This window comes from Trachypithecus francoisi, unplaced genomic scaffold (genome assembly GCF_009764315.1).
Source record: "Trachypithecus francoisi isolate TF-2019V2 unplaced genomic scaffold, Tfra_2.0 Lachesis_group10, whole genome shotgun sequence".
Classification (NCBI taxonomy): Eukaryota; Metazoa; Chordata; class Mammalia; order Primates; family Cercopithecidae; genus Trachypithecus; species Trachypithecus francoisi.
Genome location: NW_022681455.1, coordinates 9,794,017 through 9,817,711, shown reverse-complemented (window position 1 = coordinate 9,817,711; position 23,695 = coordinate 9,794,017). Strand labels below are relative to the sequence as shown.

The 23,695-nt window shown below is 36.7% G+C and overlaps 1 protein-coding gene across 1 annotated transcript in view; it reads left to right on the top strand.

Moving 5' to 3' along the window:
• OFCC1 (orofacial cleft 1 candidate 1) overlaps positions 1-23,695 on the top strand; it is a 517,189-nt gene that overhangs the window by 397,051 nt on the left and 96,443 nt on the right. The window contains exon 8 of the mRNA XM_033219478.1: positions 12,177-12,314. Within this exon, the coding sequence (XP_033075369.1) occupies positions 12,177-12,314 (138 nt within the window). The remainder of the gene's footprint in view (positions 1-12,176; positions 12,315-23,695) is intronic.

The window sequence follows — 23,695 nt, the reverse complement described above, 5'->3', positions numbered from 1 at the left end:
TAAGGCAATAGTCAATGACTTTGAACTGATGAGGCTCTCAAAGCTCATGGTGGTGGCAAAAAACAGATTTATGTTCGAACAAAATCATCACTAAACTCTGGGACCAATAAAGGTCAATTTAGCAAACTGCAAATCAGGTCATATCCAGCCTCTGCTCAAGATTTTCCATTGCATTTAGATCTTCACTGCATCTATAATAAGATCCAAATGCCTTACCTGGGCCTTCAAAGAGTATATGATCTGGCCTCTGTCCCATTATCTGCTTTGATTGCATTCTAGTTTTTTGCTTGTTTGTTTTAGTTCAGCCTCACCATCATTCTCCGAACACACTGAGCTCATTTCTTGCTGCAGGGCCACTGAAATTACTGCTTCTTACCTAGTAGGTTTTCTCTCACACCTTGACATGGCAGTTCTCAGGGTAAGGGTTGCTTCCTTAGGCAAGAGTTTCTTAACAGAATAGCCCCCTCCTCTAGTCATTTGCTAGTCCATTGCTATTTATTTTCATTATTTCAATATCAATTGTGATAGGCTAAACATTTATCACTACTGATAAGGTCTCATATATATTCGTCTATTGTGTATTCTCTTTCCTATCAGAGTATACTCAGTGAGAGTAGAAAGCTTTTTGTCTCACTCAATTATTTTTATCCTCAGTGCCAAAAGTGGTGTCTAAATGCAAAATTGAGATTTAATAAATGAGCATGAATGATTGGAGGGAAACAGTAAAGTCGGAGATGGGGGTTTTGATATAGTCAACTCAATTCAGTAGCTGGAGAAACACGAGCAAGTCATTACTTTCCTAAATCATTTTTTTTCAATCACCTGTAAAATGGGCTAATGTCAACAATGTAACAAGGTTGACATGCAGATCAAATGTGATAATGTGCATATAAGAGCTTTGTAAAATATAAAATGCTGCACAGGCATTAACTTCATTGCTAGATATCTTTGGTGCAATGTGGGCTGCCTAAAGGGAAAATGTTGATGAGCAATTATTGCCAAAAGTTTTCTCCTTTCCAAATGATATATTTCCATGCTCCTTGTAAAGCCATTTGTGGTTAATTTGTTGGTCTTTGATCTAATCAGGCTGCAGATGTTCAAAAATGCCATCTTTTTGTGCATTGAGGCTCACTCACTGGAGTTTGTAAAAGTAATGGGCTGTGCCCAATTTTTCCCCAATGTGTTCAACTCTCGGGGACAATGAAGGGAAAGATCTATCTTTTGCCTAACAAGGAGAAACTAAAAGAAAATTTGACTTTTTGTTTTCACAGTCAAAAAAAAAAAAAAAAAAGTGAGAGAGAGAGGAGGAGAATCCCAGAACTGAACTTTCTAAATTAAAATATTCAATTAGATTTTTTCCATCTCTCTAGAGTGACATATTCGTAGTTGAACAACTGAGTAGCATGTGAAGAGATGAGTTATGACATATTGAGGTTGAGGTCGGGTAATGGAATTGTAATATAATGAGATGACATACCATATATTTCCTCTTGATTTCAGTCATTTTTGATGAAAAATGGTGGAAAGGTCATATTGCTTAACCAGTAATTATCCAGGTATGACTCAATTAGATTTTAGGCCGAAATGTAGTGGTCGTAAGCAGTAAGAGATCCAACATATGATCAAGGACTCACAAACTTGGCTTGCTTATCTTTGTGTCCATATTGGTTGGTGATTCTCAGGAAGGTGTGGGCTGAAAGACCATCTGATTCACAATTACCTTACAGTCTTGTTAAAATTCAGAGTACCAAGCCCCACCCCAGACTTACCAATTCAAGGTAAGCGTGAGGTCTGGGAAGTCTACAGTTTCAATAATGACTCATGGGTAATTCTTTTACAAACTAAATTTCTGAGACTGAGAGCTTAGGGTCTTGAAGACATCACAGTATGATTGCTTCTCAAATAGTTAAATTAGTTGTTGAGAAATTGTAAAATTAGATTCAGGGACCTTAGGTTTGAGAGATCATGGAATTGTGCCCCTAATTTAAGGAGAATTTTTATTCAGAATTATTCATTTGTAAGCTAACTGGTAAACTTAGCCCTTTAGAAAGACTTTAAGAATCCCTGATAGTAGGATTTTATTGTAGTAAAAATGCTTTTTCTTGATAGGCAATTTGTCTGTTTTGGTTACCTGAACTCGAACTGAGCAATTTAGGAGAGAATTGGCTAGATAGAGAGAAATACCTGGAAGAGGAGCCCCAGCTTCCCAGTTTGTAGGAATCAGGAGAAACAGTAAATAGGATAGAGCAGAATGACCTTGAGGTCTCTCACCATGAATCCAAGGTGGGTTGTCCCTAGTTGACCCTTCCTACATTCAGGAAGCTTAGCATGACTGACTCTGGTGCAGAGCGCCTAAAATCAGATCCCAGCTCTAACCTCCACATCGTTTTGTATGACCTTGGACCTTCCCCCAGTTGTGTTATTTGTAAAACTGAGTCTATAGAATCTACTTTATAGGATTATGGTGGCTATTGAGTTAAGAAGGATAAAGTGCTTTCAAAAAGTGTCTTGCACTTACGGAATGAAACTTAACTGTTGATATTATACCAATTTTTAAAATTAAGGAACCAAAAAAATAAATTTCCTAAAACAGGAACCGGGAACTACTAGATTTGACATGAGAATGCTGGTTTTTCCATGGCATGGGAAGTAAGAATCTCTCTCTTCTGTTTAGAAGCAATGACAGTTGTAGTTGTTACTACCCTGTGTTCTTGATCCCTAGGGCAAGATAGGTTTCTAAGAATAGCTACATTTTCTTATCCTATAGCAGAAAGACTGGAGATGAGAGCTGATTTACCTATTTATTTTTCTGGACTGAAAGAATGGAAAAAACAGTAATGGTTCTATGAAACTTTCAGGGGATGACCTAGATGACTCTATTCTGTGGATTCAGTTCCCACTCAGGTATTCAGAATTGTCTGCCTCAAAGAGAAAATTTTGTTATTTCTAATGCACATTAAGTATACTGATTTGCTGCATTGACTATCCCTATTCCTCATAGAATGTCAGACTTGGAAGATATCCTTGAGTTTAGTTCTGATTCTCCTTGTCTGACACACTGTCCTTGGGCCTGTGTCTGGGTCCTATCAGTGTCGCTGCCTGTGTGTTTGCTTGAGAACCTGTGGATTAGAAATGATAACCTTGAAGGTCTTGTCCAAACTGAAGACAAGATTCCTTGATCATAATGAGCAAAACACCTTGGGGGAGGAAGAAGAATTTCCTGATGAATAGGCTTTCATGAGAAAATAATTCTCTCTCTCTCTCTCTCTCTCTCTGTGTGTGTGTACAGGCATTTGAAAAAATAATTTTGACAATATTTAATACGATATGTATTATACATGTTAATATGTATTTAAGTATGTGTTTAAGAGGAGACAAAATTAGAAATTTAGATTGCTATGATACTGCATTAGGGTCCTGAATATGATGCTAAGGAATTACCATTTATATGGTAAATATATGATGTCAGGCAAAAAACAACCAAAAGTAGAACTTATAATAAAGCAAGTTTCTGGAGACTTTTTGTGCAGTGCCAGAAATAAAAGTAACTTTATGTGACCAGAGGAAAGAAGCAGGGCAAAGAAGTAAAAGTTAGATTTTACCATATGACTTATAATATTTTATATTAAATTCAGAATTTCATGATAAGGAAATACAGATACTTGTCTAAGTGTGTTCCTTTGACAGCCATTAATGAGTTTTTTTGTTAGGTATCATTGATGGGTCTTTATGATTTCTCCTTGTCTTTGATTTTCAATCAGTTTGATTATGATATACCTGGGTGGTATTTCCTTTGTATTTCTTCTGCTTAAGATTTTCTGAGCTTCTGGTTTTGTAGATTGGTGTCTTTCATCAATTTTGGAAAATTCTCAGCCATTATCTCTTCAAATACTTTTTCCTGAACTATCATCTTTCTCTTCTCATTTCAGGATTCCAACTGTATGTGTGCTAGACTGCTTATTACTGCCCCACAATTCTTTCATGCTCTAGTCTATTTTACTTTTTTATTCTTTTTGACTTTATGCCTCAGTTGGAATAATTTCTATTGATCTCTGTTAGAGTTCACATATCCTTTTTCTGCTGTGTCCATTTCTCCTGTTATGCCCATTTAATAATTTTATTATTTCAAATACTTTAGATTTCTAAACATTTTTAAAATTCTTTTCTGAGCTATTCAAAACTTTTTCAGTTATTTCTATCTTTTCCTCTAATTTTGGGTCCTATTTGTAATGATTGTTTGTAGTCTTAGTTAGTTCCAACAAATGGCCATTTGTGGGTTGGTTTCATTGATTGGTTTTCTTTTGTTCATGCATCACATTTTCCTCCTTCCATAAATGTCTCACAGTTGTATATTAGATGCCAGATATTCTATATAAGCCAATTATAGAGACTGGAGTGGAAAATATTTCTACTCCACAAGGGCTGATCTCTCTGATCAAATTAGGAATTGAGCTTAGTTGGGATTGGGTTTGTAGCTTTAGTTAGTTTTAATTTACTACCAGTTTCCAAAGCTTTAAGCTGTAAAAGATCCCTACTTCCAGCTGGGCTTGCTTATCCATGCACCACGTAACTAACATTCTGCTCTGCTCTCCAGCGCTGTCCCAGGATTTCTGTGCCACTGGAAATCTCTTTTTGCTCCCTATCTGGACTCAATTGCCCACATGCTGCTGAGCACTTGTTAAAAGTCCCACGATTGAGAATTGGTAAATAGTGAGAACTTGCTCTTTGTCTGAGGCTGATATGTTTTCAGTGTTCCATAAGAGCCCATGATGGTTAAAAGTTCAGCCAGTTTCTCTTCCCCTGCAAAGTAGTCTACCCAGTGACTGGTCTGCTTCCTCACCTGTTTCCTGGGATTAAAGCTGCCTCTATCCTAGTTCATATAGGAAGGGTTGATCCCTCTGTGAGATTTAGTTTCCCCTAAATTTCTTTGTGTCCCCAGTTTCCCAATGGGTTAAAAATATAATTTTGTAATTTAACTGATTATTTTTCCTTTTTATGATGGAAGTGTTGGTTACTTTTGATCATCTCCATCATAACCAGAAGCAGGACCTTGAAGGTTCTCTGATTTTGAAATCACTTAATATACTTATTTTCTGTAAAAATAATAATCATTACAAAAAATCCAAAAGTCCAGAAAAATGAACAATGTTTTGTGAATGTGCATTTTTATCATTTTTGCATCATTTACTCTAGTCCTCTCTGGATTGCTTTAATTTAAATGTATACCTAAACGTAGTTTAAAAGTGTATCTTTTACTTTTTTTTTTTTTTTTTTTGAGACAAAGTCTCACTCTGTTGCCCAGGCTGGAGTGCAGTGGCCTGATCTCGGCTCGCTGCAAGCTCCGCCTCCCGGGTTCACCCCATTCTCCGGCCTCAGCCTCCCGAGTAGCTGGGACTACAGGCGCCCACCACCACACTGGGCTAATTTTTTGTATTTTTGGTAGAGACGGGATTTCACAGTGTTAGCCAGGATGGTCTTGATCTCTTGACTTCGTGATCTGCCCGCCTCGGCCTCCCAAAGTGCCGCGATTACAGGCGTGAGCCACCGCACCTGGCCTATCCTTTACATTTTTAAAGTGTAAGGAATTTTACTTTCTCTTCCAATCCTCCCCTTAACAGTAAGCCTTCAAAATTTTCGTTTGCTTCTTGGATTCCATTTTTTTCTCCACTTACCTTTCACATGTACCTTTTGCAATATGGAAGATCAAATGCATCATCCTTATGCTATGCAGTGGAATTCAACTTTGCAGCAGCTCTTCCTTCCGAAGGGGCACTCTTCTCTTTTAACTTTTATTTTAGGTTTGGGGGTTCATGTGAAGATTTTTTACATAAACTCGTGTCGTGGGGGTTTGTTGTACAGATTATTTCATCACTCAGGTATTCAGCCCAGTACTTGAAGGTGGAGGGTGGGAGGAGGGAGAGGAGCAGCATCACAAAGATGTTCTTCATGGCATTCACTAAATAAAGGGACTCTGAGGCTATTATGATGGCCACCTACCAGGACTCTCCTGATGGAGGGCATTGATATTTGGGGGAGACCAACACATGTATTTTTCTTAACATATGGTATTTAACTAAAAAGCTACTGAAAAATCATCATGGGAATGTCATATCATAGGATAGCTATGGAAGTATTCAGATTTGTGAAAAGGATCCTCTGCAAAGTACGCTGAAATTTAGTGACCTTTCTCGCCAAAGAGGAAACAAATGAATTACAAGCTACATACTGCAGGGCAGATTTCTCCTACAATATGCAGCAAAGGAAAGGCACCAAACGAATAACTACAACTGTTATCAGATAAAGTCATTTCCTTTATTTAATCATTTATGGTTTTCATTTTCCTTCTCAGTATCAGTGACTAGGTTTGGTCTTGTTCACATGCTTAACTATTTTAGGGGCTGTCAGGGTAGTTGCATGTGACTCCCCCATCTTGTAGAACACGTTGAGATGAAGTTCCTCTTGAGGTGACACAGGACTGCATGGTGTTAATTATTGTGCTTAGTAGCCTTGAACTAGTTCTCACATACTCAAAAAAATGATGCTGCTGTTTTATACGTTCACAGATGTATTTTAACCTTGACGATGCTATTTTTCTGAACTATTACTAAGTCATCTTAGAAGTGGTTGGGATGGTCCTAGAAGACATAAATTTTATAAAGGCACATTTCATATTTTCTGGGAATGTTTGTATTTACTAAGTGGATAATTACATTAACTTTGAGAAGAAGATATTTATAGCTTTGTTTTTTTTGAGAGAGAACTCAAATGCATGAAAACTTATATGTAAAAGAAGTGACTTCCTAAGACTGCAACAAAATTAATGGTAGAATTGAGTCAGTACTGGACAAATTCTTAATTCATCTACTTTGAATGTATAGCTGAATACATAGGAGTTTAGTGTAACAGGGGCTCTAGTTTTCACTTCTAAATGCAGAGCTAAACACAGATGAAGTTATTGTCAATAGTATCAGTTCAACTTGATTTTTAAATGATGGCCCCAAACAGGATTCTGACTCCATTTCTTCTCCTTCTCCCGATTCAACTTTTATTATTGTATCACAAAGGTTACTCACAACCAACTAGCCAAATGAAAAGTACAGTTTGAATAAGGCTCTCTTTTGTCAGTGATTTGTGCCTAGTGTTTTTAGCCTTCCCATAGGCTGTTGTAAAAAAAATGATAAATCTGGTTTAAATAAAACCTGATCCTGTTAATGGTTTAATAGCAGCTGCCACAGGGTTATGGCATTTTTCAACAGATGCCTCTGTTTCATTTTATACCTAAACTAAGTCTTGGAATATTTATAAAAATCATATACAATATACCTACACACTTTTGGTTAAATATGTTATTTAAAAAAAATCTAAGTCCCAATCTTTGTCTACTTGTAATTATCCACACAAAATTCTAAAAAGAAATCGAAGGCTCTAACTCAGTTTTTTAAAAAGATTATTTATGTCTTACATTTCTCTAAATTTTGTTTTAAGGTCATGGAATAGGCTCCATCTCTACATCTGAGGACTTGATCAGTGGTTTGGTCATTCTGATTATTTCGCCCATCTTTACATAAAGTTCTATTTATTTAGCACTGACAACTCACTTATACAGCATGTGCATTATAGTGTCAACTGAAATAAACAGAAAAATCACAAAATTAAATAGGACTCTATTTATTCTTCCAGAGGTGGACTTTGGAATAATAATTCAAGTTATTATTATGGGAAGGATAATTTGCAATAATTTATTTAATAACTTTTTAAAAAGCATTTGTTCTGTGTGATGCAGTTGTGCTAGGTAAGTGAATGATACAAAAATGAATGGCAGGCATTCAAAACAATGACTCTTATGGAAGATAGAAATAGTTATACAGTAGAGGTGCCAGCTCGATCAAAGAGTAATGAAATGAAAACACACACTACTATGTGAGTTAACATGTTGCAAACTTGATTTCTAAAACCCATAAAGTTTAGATTCTTTAACTGGCAGGGTCAAATTTGTGTAGATCACATTTTCATGGTTGCTCAATTACCTGGGGCTAGAAGGACTGTGAATATAAAGACATCCAATGGTGAGTTTTCAAGGGCCAACCACAGGAGTATAGACCAACGTTTTACTTAATTCTAAATTGTGTATAGTCATCACTGAATGTGACGTGTTTCTAAAACCACAAGCGTCTCTATCTTCTCTTTTCTTAATATTTTTCATAGGTGCTCCCTCAAAAGAAAAATGTGAGCCCTGGCATGGCTTTCTTGTTTGAACTCTTTCTCCTTCGTGGAACATATGCTTGCCTGGACCGGGCTGTGGGCTGGGCAGTGTTCCCGTTGTGTGATAACAACTTTAATATAGTGGAGGGAAAATTTAAGTGTCCCCTTCTCCGAGGACATTATGACCAGAAACTCAGCAACTTTAGGAAGATTGAAGATTTGATTTGCCTGGACTTGGACCATTGGCTGTGCAATCTCTATTTTCAGGTTTGCAATATGATTTTTTTAGTGGCAAGGAATTAAAATGTTTTCTAAAGCTGCTTCTTTCTAGCCTTCAGCTTCCTTTCATGCTGTTGGAAAGTTTAATAAGTAAAGTGGCATAGAATGGTAAAAGTTATTGCATCTTAATGCTGATTTCTGATAATACAGATTAAATAGATATTTAGAAACAAGGAATAAAATTATAGAATTAGTGGGAACTTGAAAGATCATTTAATTAAATTTTCTATGTTGTGAATGGGCCAGAGCTGCCACTGAAGTCTCAGTTCACAATCTGTCACTGCTGGGTTAAAGTGTGCAGCTTCATCTCATCAACATGAGGATGGAGCTCCGGTAAGTTTCCTTGTCACGGCGGATCACTTGATACCCGGAGTTCAAGACCAGCCTGGCCAACATGGTGAAACCCCGTCTCTACTAAAAAACTACAAAAACTAGCCAGGCTTGGTGGCACGCACCTGTAATCTCAGCTACTTGAAAGGCCGAGGCAGGAGAATCACTTGAACCCAGGAGGCGGAGGTTGCAGTGAGACGAGATCACGCCACTGCACTCCAGCCTGGGCAACAGAGCAAGACCCTATCTCAAAAAAAAAAAAAAAAAGTGTTTACTGAGCTTCTATTGTGCGTTGGGCATTGCCTGCTCTAGGGATGCAAAAAGGATAAGCATTCCAGCGCATTCGTAGTATGTTCTTTGTACCCAAATTTATTCTTCCTGATTATGATGTTTTTCCCCAAGTTGTTCATGTCATATAATGCCATAAATTGTTCTTCTTCACCTTCATGTTTGAAGTTTTATTTATATCTATGTAATGTATCTGTCTGTCTGTCTGTCTACCTATCTACTTACCTAACTGATAGAACTATTCAATTGGGTGTTCCCAGGAAGCACATGTAATTTCGTCCTTAAAATCAGCAATGGGCCTATAATCCCAGCACTTTGGGAGGCCGAGACGGGCGGATCACGAGGTCAGGAGATCGAGACCATCCTGGCTAACACTGTGAAACCCCGTCTCTACTAAAAATACAAAAACTAGCCGGGCGAGGTGGCGGGCGCCTGTAGTCCCAGCTACTCGAGAGGCTGAGGCAGGAGAATGGCGTAAACCCGGGAGGCGGAGCTTGCAGTGAGCTGAGATCCGGCCACTGCACTCCAGTCCGGGCGACAGAGCGAGACTCCGCCTCAAAAAAAAAAAAAAAAAAATCAGCAATGCTCTTCCTGTTTCCTATTTACTTTGAGTAGAATTACCTGGCATGTTTTCTTCTTATCTAATTCCATTATAATGTTTTGCTGAAATATCGTGTTGGGGCAGTGTAGGTATGGTATTAATAAAATAATGTTTATGTGAATATGTACCTGTCTATTCATTTTGGAAATAGTGCCATCCTAAGATAAATCTGATTGCACACTAGAATTCTGTGGGAAGTTTTAGAAATACTTTTGCCTGGGTTCTAGTCTCAGATATTGTTGTTTTGTGGTGGGGTGTCAGGCATCAGAACTTTTTAAAACCTTCTAAGAATCAGAAATGCTGATATAAATAAGCTTGAAAAGGAAGACTATTATAAATGAATGTAAAAAAAAATTCAAAATTTATCTAAAGGTTGAAGATAACTATAGAAAATCCGTAAGAAAATATTTTAAAAATTGGTGACTTGAATGCCGTACCAAGAGTCAAAATAAATATAGCCATAAGAAAGTAAAGTTTGGGCTGGGTGTGGTGGCTTATGCCTGTAATCTCAGCACTTTGGGATGCTGAGGCGGGTGGATCACCTGAGATCAGAAGTTTGAGACCAGCCTGGCCAACATGGTTAAACTTTGTCTCTACTAAAAATACAAAAATTAGCTGGGCGAGGTGGCAGGTGCCTGTAATCCCAGCTACCCAGGAGGCTGAGGCAGGAGAATCACTTGAACCTGGGAGGTGGAGGTTGAACCAAGATCGCGCCATTGCACTCCAGCCTGGGCAACAAGAGCGAAACTCTGGCTCAAAATAAATAAATAAACAAACAAACAAACAAACAAATAAACAAATAAGTAAATTTTGGTCTAATTAATGTGGAAGACATCTATAATTATTAACTGACTCTTTCACTAACTGTTTCCTAAAATTCAGTGTTCTATAAATTATGGGATGGAAAGTCAGAACCAGCTTTGTTTTATAAAAGACAATTTATGTAGTACTGTTATTCATCATAAAGACAGTATATATTTGAGGTTAAATTTGAAGTAGTGTTTAATATTTGCAAGGTCAAGAAAAGTGGGTATATTTTAGCAGCATTAAAATAATTTGATTTGACCAAAATCTACTTGAATTTGAACATATTACTAAAATTTGCGTCATTTTTTTCTGACTTTCTATAAAAATACTCTGTAGAGAAAAATAAGGAATACTATAATTTATTTGCAGAGTTCAGCTGGCATTATCCATTAGAAATGAATGTAATTGTCCACTAACATTCTTATTTGGTAGACAATAAAAATAATTTTCTCCTTCTGAACATTTCATGGGGAAGCGAGTCTTATTAATGAGAATAGCAACATGCAAGATGCGTGATTTTCTGATTGTAGGCAGAAAAAGTAGGCATGTAGATCCTTCTCTCTCATGAGGACAAAAACAAAAAACTTCTTTTCTGGAAACCTCAGTTTCCTCTTATGTGAAATTCTAAAGTTGTGGATTTTTCCAATATAAGTTTTCTCAAATGCAAACATTTTTGAACAAGTTAACGCTGTATTTACTCAGAAAAGAATAAGTTGGAATTGGGAAGAGAAAAGAAAAGTAATGCAGATGATGGAACAGCAAAGTGTTTTTTTGCAATGCCCTGTTAGAAGATAAAAAGGAAACAAGTCAATCCAGGTGAATCCTGAACATTTCCCTCCTGGGTCAGTGTGGAGAAACTGCTACTGTCAACGAGGGGCTGGCAGAGCCAGGGCAAGTGGCTTAGCTATGAACTCATGTGTTCTCTCATGGTGTCATTAGGGATAGTACTCAGACTAATAACCCTGAGCATCCCAGAGGAGGTGGGCCAACAGCTCTGAGGCTCCCCACAGCATGTGTGTAAGGATGCAACAGTGAAAATGATGTCAGAAAGATAGCCTGTCACTCTTTCCCAGGAAGCTTTGTCTATCAATTCCTCACTTTCCTGAATATTTCGCTTCTTGTGTCATTACTGTCTCCAAGCACTTTTACTATTAAAATTTTAAACATAGACAAAAACTGAAAAAATTGTATAATGAGCACTCATTCACTGCTAGATTCTACAATCTCGTCATTTCTTGTTGAACTTAAAATATTATTTCTTGGAGATGGTAAATAGTGAATGAATATTTGCTAATTTTCTCCTAGTATGAATGTTAGATAGTGTTATTTGGAAGAAGAAATTTTAAAAATTATAAATTGAAATAAAGGAGAAACTAATATAGAGAGAGCAAATGGCACTATCTGAAGCACTTGTGTAAATTTGTTAATGCAAAAAACCTGCATTCTTCGTATTGCAACCAAACAAAAGCGTATCATGTATGGAAAACTGAATTTATTATTGATATTTTAGCTTTTTCAAATTGTCTCTTTTTTAAAGATGAAAACCATGTAATAGTTTCAGCAATTTAGATAATAGATTGATCTCTTAATAGGTCATTAAACTTCCTTTGCATCTTGATGGTCAAAAAAAATCATGAAAGCCATACTCGACTTTCCCCTGAATTTCCAGTTTGTCTAATGGCTAAAGGAGAGAAAACAGAATCAAGAGTGCATAATACAGCTGGCCTTTCAGAGAAAGAAACAGAGAAGAATGCTTGTGCCTCAATGGATGAGGAAGGAGCTAAATCCACGGTACACTCTTCTCAGGGTTGGTTGACTTTTTTTTCCCCAGCATTCTATTGCTAGTATTTCACGTCGTGTTGTATAAATTATATTATGAATGTAAGAAACTATCATTCTTTTTAAATATGTTTGAATATTAGTTTTTATATCACATTGTCTATTCCATATGTAAATATAAAATAACATCATTGAAACAAGTCTTTCTCCATGTCCTTATTGCTTGGAAAATTTTTTTGTTGTTCTTGTTAAGGGGGCATAATTTGACTTCTGATGGTTCTTATTTTTAGATTTCAATTTTTCTTGCATGCTTACAAGACTGGTAACCAAAAACTGGCTATGAAAGATAAAATATTTTCAGAAAAATAGTTGTTAATTAATATAGTTTATTTTATTGGCCTTTGTTTTCAAAGACTGGTTTCGTCAGGCAGTAAATAAGCAAATAAAGTTTTTTGAAATAGTCAATCTACAAAAATTCCAACTTACAGAATATATATGCTATTAGAGATTATTCTCCTTCTTATAAAAAGATTGTTGCATTTACCAGAAGATTCACAAGCTTCTTTAACAGGGTGTATCCTCTAGCAGTAAACATTTGTGTCAGTTAAAATAGCAGTTGATGGATTGGTATTAATTATAATAACAACAGCATGTAATAGCACTACCAGCATTGTACTAATGCTACAAGTATTACCAGTGATAAGAAGCCTTGTAATAAGTAATTTATTTTTATTTTTGAAATTACTAAATATTTTAAACATCTCATACAGAAAGTAACATAGCAAACACCAGTAGCCAGTAGCCAGCTTTGCTGATTTTTACCATTTTGCCATATTACTTCCCATTTTTTCTATGAAAAAATAACATTTATCAGTGATTAATGCTCTCTGTGAACTGCTTCCTAATTCCATTCTCAGCCTTCTCAGATTTGTTATTGATCATTTCCATGTATATTTTAAAACATTTTCTACATATATATGGAATCACTAACAGTGTATATCTTTTCTATGTTTTTAAGCTTTGCATAAATATATCATACTTCACATCTGCTTCTGCAACTTTTATTTTCTGTCGACATTGTCTCTGATATTTATCTAACTATATCTGTCTATCTATTTCTAATTTACTAATTTTGTTGTATTGACTTCCTTTGCAGGATTATAACAAAATTTATTTATTTATGTTATTGTAGTTGTTTCTAGTTATACTCTGTTGCAAACAAACCCACAATGACCAGTCTTGAACATGCTTTGCTTGGGCACATTGGTGGAAATTTCACTAGAGACTATATAACCCCAAAAGGAATGGCTGAATCACATGCACACACTTTCTAAATGTATAGACTAGTGACACTGCCACCCCTAGTGTCTCAATTTACCCTCCTTACAGTTGTGTAAGAGAGTTGCTTTGGCCCACGTTCTATCAACCCTTGTTGCTGTCAGATTAGTTTTGCCAATTCAATTGTCATGAAACAATCTCTCTTTATTTTAACTAGGATTTTTCTGGATACAAGTATATTAAAGCATTTTTGAAACTATGTATATTTCTGTTGACCATTTGGGTATTATCTTGTGGGAACTGCCTGTTCCTATACTTTGTCCACTTTTTCTTTGGGCCATGTTTTGCCTCATCGACCTGTAAGAGTTCTGGGGCTTTGTTGCTGTTGTTGTTTTTAGGAGGGTGGTAGGGGACACTTATTTTCCAGTTCAACTTTTGATTGTTACTTATTATGCCATCTTTCTATGTTTAATTCATTAAAAACTGATTGGGTTAACTTGGTCATGGTACATTATCTTTTTAATTTTTAAATTTATTTCCTTTTGTTAAGGTTTTATTGAGCAGGTGATATATTCACATTGTTCAAAAGAAAACCTGCCTTGCCCTGCTGCTCCCCAGCAACCTAGTTCTTCTCCCTGAAGGAAACCGATGTACTACTCAATAGATAATTTTATGTATCTATAAGAAAATACACAAAACTACTACTATAATTTTGAAATACAAGTAACTCTATCATTGTATTATATATTTTTCTTGTCAGTCCTAATGTTGATTATTAATATTAGCCATTGTTGTTTTTCCTTATTAGTCTTGCTTTTAATCTTTTCATTTATTTTTTTTCAGTATACAACTGACATTTACCTTCATTCAGGTTCTCCACTGATTGTTTATTTTCTATGTATTTATCCTCTTAACATTTTTATGTATCTTAACTTTTTATTTATCCACACATTGTGTAGACCAGAGAAAATCTACACATTGTAGATCAGAGAAAATTATGAGTGGATCTGTCCATTGCTTCCTGTAATTTTGTCAGATAATGCTTTATACATTTTAAATCTGCTAAGTGCATACAAGTTTATAATTGTTATAGTTTGTAGGATGTTATAATTCTTTTCTACTTCTGTTTGTCTGTTAATACTTTTGAATTTATGTTCTATTTCATCTGATATGAATACTACCCACCTGAATTATTAATTTTTAGTATTTTCATGGCACACATTATTATACTACCCCTTATTTTTAAATTGTAACATTTTTCTGTAGTACAGTTTGGGTATGTATCAGTTAGTAGCATAAATCTGGATTTTATTTTCAAGACAAATTAAGGGGTACAAAAATACAATTTTAGATAGAAGGAATAAACATTAGTATTTGAGAATACAGTAGGAAAATTATAGTTAACAATAATTTATTGTATGTTCCAAAATAACTAGAATATCAGATCTGTAATATTCATAACACAGAGAAAAGATAAATGGTTGAGTTGATGGATATCCTTAATACCCCAATTTGATCATTAGCCATTGCAGAGAGGTATCAAAATACACATGTTACTTCCAAAATATGTAAAACTCACATATACTAATTAAAAATAGAAGAAAAGGCAAGTAAATAACATGTGCCATTTAAATAGGTAAGTTTAAAGTTTTGGAAATTACTCTTATTATTGTTATATTTGTACTTGTTGATGGCATCCAATTTTCACTTTAAATTTCCCATCCTATTTCTTTGCTTTAAAAAGATTAATTTGTTTATGCCCTTCTGTCTGTATAATCTACAGATTTTATCCATTACTTTAGATGTTATCCTTAATTTCTCACTTACATATTTAACTATCAAACATCTTTACAATTCTAAGCTCATTCCATATTTCCATTCTTTTCCTGGATGTGGCAAGGACTTTTAGCATGCCTTGCCCATTGAAAACACCTCTTCTTCCAATTGCTATTGTTGGCTATGGTTATTAAATACAACAGTTAGTATTTTTTACTCTTAATAGAAAATTAATTTAATGACATATTGATGCTTCATTATATTTTTAAGATAGCATGAACTCTGACTCCATTTTTCTTCTTGCTGAAATAAGTCTTTAGTAATTTGTTTAGAGTTTGGATCTCTCTTAGTCATTGTATATCCGAAAGAGTCTATTATTTTCCCTCACTTTTGATAGATCATTTAGCCATGTGTAAGATTCTAGGGTAGTAATACCTTTTCTTTACCATTTTTCCACTGCCTTTTTGTGTGTCTTGCGGCTGATCAGAAATCAGTGTTAACTGGGTAGCCCTTATAAAGGGGAGTGATGTATTTCCATTTCAATTTTAGATAGATCACTGAGAAATTTTAGGAGGACTTATTTGAGCAGAGCATGTCTAAAACCAGAACAGGTCAGAAAAGCTTACAGTAGTCCAAGCAAAAGATGGGGGCCTCAATTAGGGCAGAGATAATAAAGTTAGACAAGAGAATGAACATTCATAAAGTGTTAAAGAAGGGCAATAGAATGGCCATAAACATGATGTTGTTGATTGATTGAATATGGATGGTGGAGGAGAACAAAAGTTGATTCCTAAACTTTGAACACAATAGATATGGATATCAACCAGCAGATAATAGGAACTATAGGAAGAGGAATAAGAGTAGAGGAAAACCAGAAGCTTGATTTTGGATCTGCAGAGTTTGATATTTCTATATTATATCCAAATAAAAATGTTGAAGGGGGCTGGGTGTGGTGACTCACGCCGGTAATTCCAGCACTTTGGGAGGCCAAGGCGGGTGAATCACTTGAGCTCAGGAGTTTGAGACCAGTCTGGGCAGCATGACGAAACCCTATCTCTACTAAAAATACAAAAAATTAGCCAGGCGTGGTGGCGGGTGACTGTAATCCCAGATATGCAGGAGGCTGAGGCACGAGAATAGCTTGAACCCGGGAAGCGGAGGTTGCAGTGAGCTGAGATTGCGCCACTGCACTGCAGCCTGGGTGACAGAGTGAGACTCCATTTCAAAAAACAAAAAGAAATGTTCAAGAGATCATTGGGAAATGGACGTGAAGCTCAGGAGGGAGATGGAGAATGGGGAGGGAGTATATGTTCATTAGGGCCATGTGAACACAGAGACTGTAGCTGAAACTGCTAAGTGGTTGAGTTTAACCAGAAAGAATGTGTAGAGGGATAGGCGTGTTGAGTTGAGAACACAGATCAGGGAAATGGCAATATTTCAGGAGAAGAATAACAGATCCCTACCATGGAGCCATAATGGCCAGACACAATGCCTACACGATTCAACCTCCCAGGTGGCATCTGTCTTCCTGTCTTCTGCTTATCAGCTTCATAGAAGGCAGTAAATACTTCTCAAGTTGTTACTGGGGTTCTCCAAGTCCCTTAGAGATTATGCCTTCTTGGACCAAGTACAACTCTCTGCCAGGCTCAAGTATTAGTAACCCCTGCTTTCCTAAGGGCAGGTCTACTATGAGGCCTGGACTTCCGTATACACACCTGACCTGCTTTCATGGGAGTAAGCCAATATCATATCACAATTGATATGATATCCACCTCCACCTCCAGACAACTAAATATCAGTTTATAGAGTGATGCCTACCTGGAAATAATGTTGAAATTTTATACACAGAATACATATATATCAAATTATGTCACTGGCTTTAAACAAATATTTCTAAAGATAAATTAGAAATCAGATATATGCTGAAGCTATGTAACAAGCATCACAGTTATAAAGCAACTTGACCAAAGTGTATTGTTTCTCTCATGTTAGAACTAGGATTTGCGGCCAGAGAAGATAAGAAATGACTGACAACATGGTCTGGTTTTGGTGGGTAAAGTGTGGAGCTAGCGATCCTCAAAATCACAACTTGCAGCTGGCTTTAAGCATTTATTTTTTATGTTTTTGAGACAGAGTTTCACTCTTGTTGCCTAGACTGGAGTGCAATGGCGCAATCTCGGCTCACTACAACCTCCAGCTCCTGGATTCAAGCGATTCTCCTGCCTCAGCCTCCGGAGTAGCTGGAATTACAGGTGCGCACCACCAAACCCAGGTAATTTTGTATTTTTAGTAGAGATGGAGTTACTCCATGTTGGTCAGGCTGGTCTTGAACCCCTGACCTCAGGTGATCCACCCACCTCGGCCTCACAAATTGCTGGGATTACAGGCGTGAGTCACTGCTCTCAGTCTTAAGTATTTTTCATTGTGAGATTTAATAGGCTCAACGCTTTAATTTTTAAATTTTAAATACCACTATCCAAGGTAGATATCAATGAGTGTGTCGGTGTACTTAGTGTGGATAGAAGGAAGGTAAGAAGTGGGGCATAAAATAAGCCTAAGGCTCTGGCAGTCTGAAAAAGAGCAGAGAGTGTCATGAAAGGGGCCCCTTGGGAGGCCGAGGTGGGCAGATCACTTGAGCCCAGGAGTTCAAGACCAGCCTGGGCAACATGGCAAAACCCCGTCTCTACAAAAAATACAAAAATTTGCTAGGTTTGGTGGTGCACGCCTGTAGTCCCAGCTACTTGTGAGGATCACCTGAACCCAGGAAGTCGAGGCTTCAGTGGGCTGAGATCACACCACTGCACTCCAGCCGGGGTGACAAAGTGAGACCCTGTCTCATTAAAAAGGGAGGATGGGTTCCCAAAGCACGGACCAGCCAGTGTCAGATTTAGCCTCATTCCGAATTCCTTTGTGGGGCAGTTACGTGGAGTATGTTCATGGACACTGTGGGTAATTCTCATTCAGTTGTCTCTACAGGAGAATCACTTTTACACCATTCCTGTATGTGGAATTAGATTAGTCAGGCCTTCCAACCTGAGGGCCTGCGATGCCCTTGTTCTGTGAAAACAAATTACTTTAACATTAGCGTCTCATCTGTGCAACCTGGGAATCTGAGACACAGAAAGGGAAGGAACGGACGAAGCCCTTGCTGATGGTTGAAGATCATCTTCCTAAGATAAAATTAATAATTCACAAAATACAAAAGGAATGATTGTGATTTCATTAGATAAAACCCTAGAAAACCATTGACTTTTTTTGGCTCAAATATCAAGTTCAAAAGTCAACTGTAAAGCCACCACATGAGACACTGTAAAATACATGTATTTGCAAAGTAGGTTTCTTTTTTTTTCTTTTTCTTTCCCAGTGTTTTTTGCATTAAATATGGAGCTAAATATTCTTACTTTAGAATTTTTAACTTTTGGGAAAGTGAGTTTGACTTAACTAATAAACTGTCAGTGTTATTGATGTTTTAACCTAGTGTTAGGATAAAACAGAAGACAACAGCCAATTACTCTTGGACCATTTTTGCTTTCTAGTTTTTCCTTGGAGTAACGAGGGCTGTATTTTCCACACCTACTGCACTGAGCTATAAACTTGACTTTTAGAATGCTGTTCCCAGTTCCCCTAAAAGGAGGACAGGTAGCACTCCAGAAAGCATGAACACCCGCGTGTTCAATCTGAGAATACTGTATATCACGAGAGGAAAAATGTTTTCTGCTTCAGGAAAATGCTTTAGAAAAAAAAAAGATTATTCATTTGCTCTGCTCTGAGCATGGAGACTTATTCAAGTCTCACATTCAAAGACTGCAGAGGCACCTTCTGCTGTTAGTCTAAACAAATTTACAGAAAAACAGAACACAAAAGCTCTTCAAATACACGTCTTTACTATTGCTTATATTTATTTATTTTTCTTGGAAGCATATTATTAGCCGTTAATATTCCCCATGGATTTGTTTTCCAATATATCAGGGCTGTGATACAGTATGCTGTTTCTGCCACTGATACGTTGCTAAGAGATTTAATAATGGGTAAACAAACACAACATGTGGTAATTCATTTCGAATTAAAAGTTTATTAAACTCTGGCTTGATGACTTTCTGGCTATTTACAATTAAAGGAGCAAAGCTTAGGGAATGGGTGACCACGTGGTGTGTTTATGGCTGCAGCGTTTCTATATGAAAAATGTGTTTATGATCTTTCACAAGCTGTCCACATTGATAGGCTCCATATGTAATCTGTTGAGTCAGCTACTGTCCTAGAATCATGAAAAAATATCTTTAATGCTCATTTGCAGGCACACATGTGTGTGCACACACATGCACACCCATGTGCACTCACATACACATACTACAGGCTTCCAGACTTAATCCTGTGGTTGATGTTTTAAGTGGTGGTCAACCTTGCAAATAGGTGGATATCAGAGGCCTGAAAATATTTATGAAAGGCCAGAAGAAGAGATTCATGATATAACTTTTGGATTATCGCCGTTTTTAGGCTGTTTTACTTTTTAGGAGTCAGTCTAGGCAAACATTTCACACACCTGATAATTTTGTTTTGAATAGGCCTATATTCAATGGCAGTATCTCTGGCAGTATCTATATCTGTTTTGTGATGCCGAATTCAATTCAGAATTTTGTTGTGCAACCACAAGAACAAATCAAGCTGCCAAATGCTATAGCATTAAAAATCAAAGCAACACCCAGCCCTTGGCCTTCAAAGGCTTACTTGAGCCCAAGCCTGCTCCACCGTGAGAAATGCATGTGTCCACATATCCAAGAGATGACGAGAAGGCCCACCAGCACTCCATTTACATAAGGGGCCCGCAAGCCTTCTCAGAGAGAATTCAGACTTGGAGAAGAATTGAAGCAGATGCAATTGGCTAGAGACTCAGTTGCTAGGTGAGGGGGCGATTATGGGAAACATAGAATGTCTAGGAATCACATTTGTTCTTTAGCCCAGTCATCTCACAGTGGAATTCCTAGGGAGAGGGAGGAGTGCTTGGAAACACTCCCCAAACTGCTAAAAAGAGAACCATTTCATTGAAATTCTGTCAGACACAGAACAGTATATTATAGTATATACTCTCCTCTGAGACAATTAGGCATGCTATATACAAATACAGTGGTCTTGCCTTACCCAATTTCAATTTCTGAGGTTTCAGTTACCTGTGGTCAATTATGGTCCAAAAATAGTACAGTACAATAAGATATTTTGAGAAAGAGAAAGACCACATGCACATAACTTTTATTACAGCATACTGATACATTTGTTGTATTTTATTATTAGTTATGGTTGTTAATTTCTTGCTGTGACTAATTTATAACTTAAACTATCGTGGATATGTATGGATAGGAAAAAGTACAGTATATACAGAGTTTGATACTATGTGCAGTTTCAGATGCCCACTAGGGATCCTGGAACTTACCTATCATGAATAAGAGGGAACGGCTCTGTGTTCTATGTGCAGCAATGTTGTAACTCAGGGCGTTACGGAGCCACTGCGAGAAAGTATATGTGGATGGAAATTAGTGGTTCATGGGCTCATGTGAGCATGTAAGTGGACTCCTAGAAATAAATGAGTGAGCTTTTGAAGTCAATTGAAATTGATCAGAACTTTTAATATAACCCCATTTTTAATCCTGTACTGATGTGATCTGAGGACATATGTGTTAGTTTCACAATCTTGTCCTGAGGCTAGAAGGATAGTTTAGAGTTCAAAAGGCAAGCATAGTTGGGAATTATCTGGGGATAAAAGGAAAACCATCAGCTAAGTTAAGAAGTCACATAGTATAAGTTGTATTTGAGGAACTATAAGGAACCACTGGGCTCTGGTATACAAATTGGGATGGATTTGGGCAAGGATCATTTTAGGGCAAGAAATCCAGTAAGAAGGACATGAGATGGTAAGGACCTGAGGCAGAGCACTGCTGTGGGATGCACTCAAGAGACATGATAAAATTGCATTAACAGGAATTGGAAAGTGAAGAGTTGTGTCATAAGCAAAGATGTGAAGCTCGTAGGCAAGACTATTTGTATCCCAGGTTTCCAGGAAACTAGCGTTGCCCTTTTTGGAGATAAGAAACCCCAAAGGAACAGGTATCAGATTAAAGTTAACCAGTTACTTTTGGACAAACTGAATTTAAGGTGTTAGGGGAAATTAAGAAGACAATGACTTGCTTGGAGTTAAAAAGATGAATTTAAAGCTCAGAAGTAACATATGGATGTCATCCTGATATGCAGGCTAAAGCCACAGGAATGAATGCGTTTACCAAGGAAGAAAAGAGTAGACCTAAGAGTAGGACATTCTTAATTGAAGAGACAGGTAAAAGAAAAGACGCAGGAAATTGCAAAAGAACAATCTGAAAAAGCAGAAGTAGGAGGTCAGACTTTGTGGAGACCAGGGAGCTTTAAGTCTCAAGAAGGAAGAGAGTGGTCACATCAGTAAGATAAACTGTTACAGCACTAATCAGACCTGATGTGCATAGGAATCACCCAGAGATCTTGCTAAATGGAAAATTCAAATTCATCAAGTTTGAGGTGGGCATTAATTCTGTAGGTCCCATGTGATGCATATGGCACTGGTCTGTGAACCTCACTTTGCTTTAGATTACCAGGATAAAAATGAAAAGACAGTTGCCTAGAGCTGCTTCCGAAGGCACCAGCTCTATCTGTTCCCACTTCCACTTACTGGTTTAAGTCTTAAAAAATTCTTCATAGAGAGATTACAATTGCAGGAAAGGAGTCTTTGTTTTGCTTATTTATGTATCCGAGGGTATACAAGACACATAAATCTATGATGTCCCAAATCATAGCTTTTCAGTAAACATTTGCAGAATGAATAAATGAATATAGCTCTGAGTACCAACTAGGATCAGAACTCTTTTCTATGGAAAGCAGTCAAGTAGGCGGTTTATTTATTGCGTTTTAAAATTAAAATACAGTAAAACGGACTTTTTCAAAGAGTATACAATTCTATGTACAAATACAGATTTGCATAATCACTACCACAATAAGAATAAAGAAATATACTCTTCTCTGGGACAATTAGGCATGCTATATTGCCACCCCCCAACTCTTCAAAAAAACTCCTGTGTGCTGTGTTTTACAGGCACTTTCTTCCCTCCATCCATCCTAATCCCTGGCACTCACTGATCTGTTTGTCATTACCATAGTTTTGTCTTTTCAAAATTGGCATACTTGTCATTAGTTTTGACTTTTTAAATTGTCATACAGTGTGCAACCTGTATGCATACTGGTTGAGACTGGTTTCTTTCACTCAACATTGTTGAGTGGTACCCCTTTATATGGATGTACTGCAGTTTATCTCTTCCCTCACTCAAGGACATTTGCATTGTTTCAATTTTTGGTAATTATGAAGAGTTGCTATACATGCGCATAGGCAAGTTTTTGTGTGAATATAGTATTTACTTCTTCAGAATACATACCTATGAGTGCGATTGCTAGATTGTATTGTATGTGTATATTTAACTTTTTAGAAACTGCCTGTTTTACAAAGTGACTGTATCATTTTTCATTTCCACCAGTAACATGGGAATTTCAGTTGCTCTGCATCCTTATCAACACTTAGTATTGTCAGTCTTTTAAAAGTCCCTCTAATTTGTGTGTAGTGGCATCTCATGATTTCAATTTAGATTTCCTTAGTGACTAATGTACTTATTTACCACATATCCTCTTTAGTAAAGTATCGGTTCAAGTCTTTTGCCCATTCTTTTAATTGAATGATTTATTTATTTGTTTTTCACTGTTGAATTTTGAGAGTTCTTATCCCTTCTGGATATAGATACTTTTTGCAAATACTTTCTGTCTGAAATTTATCTGTTTATTTTCTTAATATTTTCTTTCACATAGCAAATGTTTTGAATTTTGATGAAGTTCATTCAATTTGTAATTTTTTAAATGGATTGTACTTTTGAGGTCATGTCTTTGAACCCTTTGCCTACACTGCAGTTCACAAGATTTTCTCTTACATTTTATTTGGAAAGTTCTGTAGTTTTGTACTCTACATTTAATCCAATGATCCATTTGGAGTTAGTTTTTGAGTAAAGGGTGAAGTTAAGGTGAAGGTTTTTTATTTGTTTTCACATATGAATGTCCAATTGTTCCAACAACATTTGTTGAAAACACTCTTTATCTATCGTTGAATTGCCTTTGCAGTTTTGTCAAAAATCAATTGGCCATGTACCAGTGGTTCAATTTCGGTGACTTATTTGGTGACCTGGTGAGAGGGCTCTGCCTAATATATATTGTTAAAGATATGATAGACATAAGCCAGTTTATCTGTAAGCCGTAAGGCAGAGGAGGAATGAAAAGATGACAAATTAATTATAGCTGCAG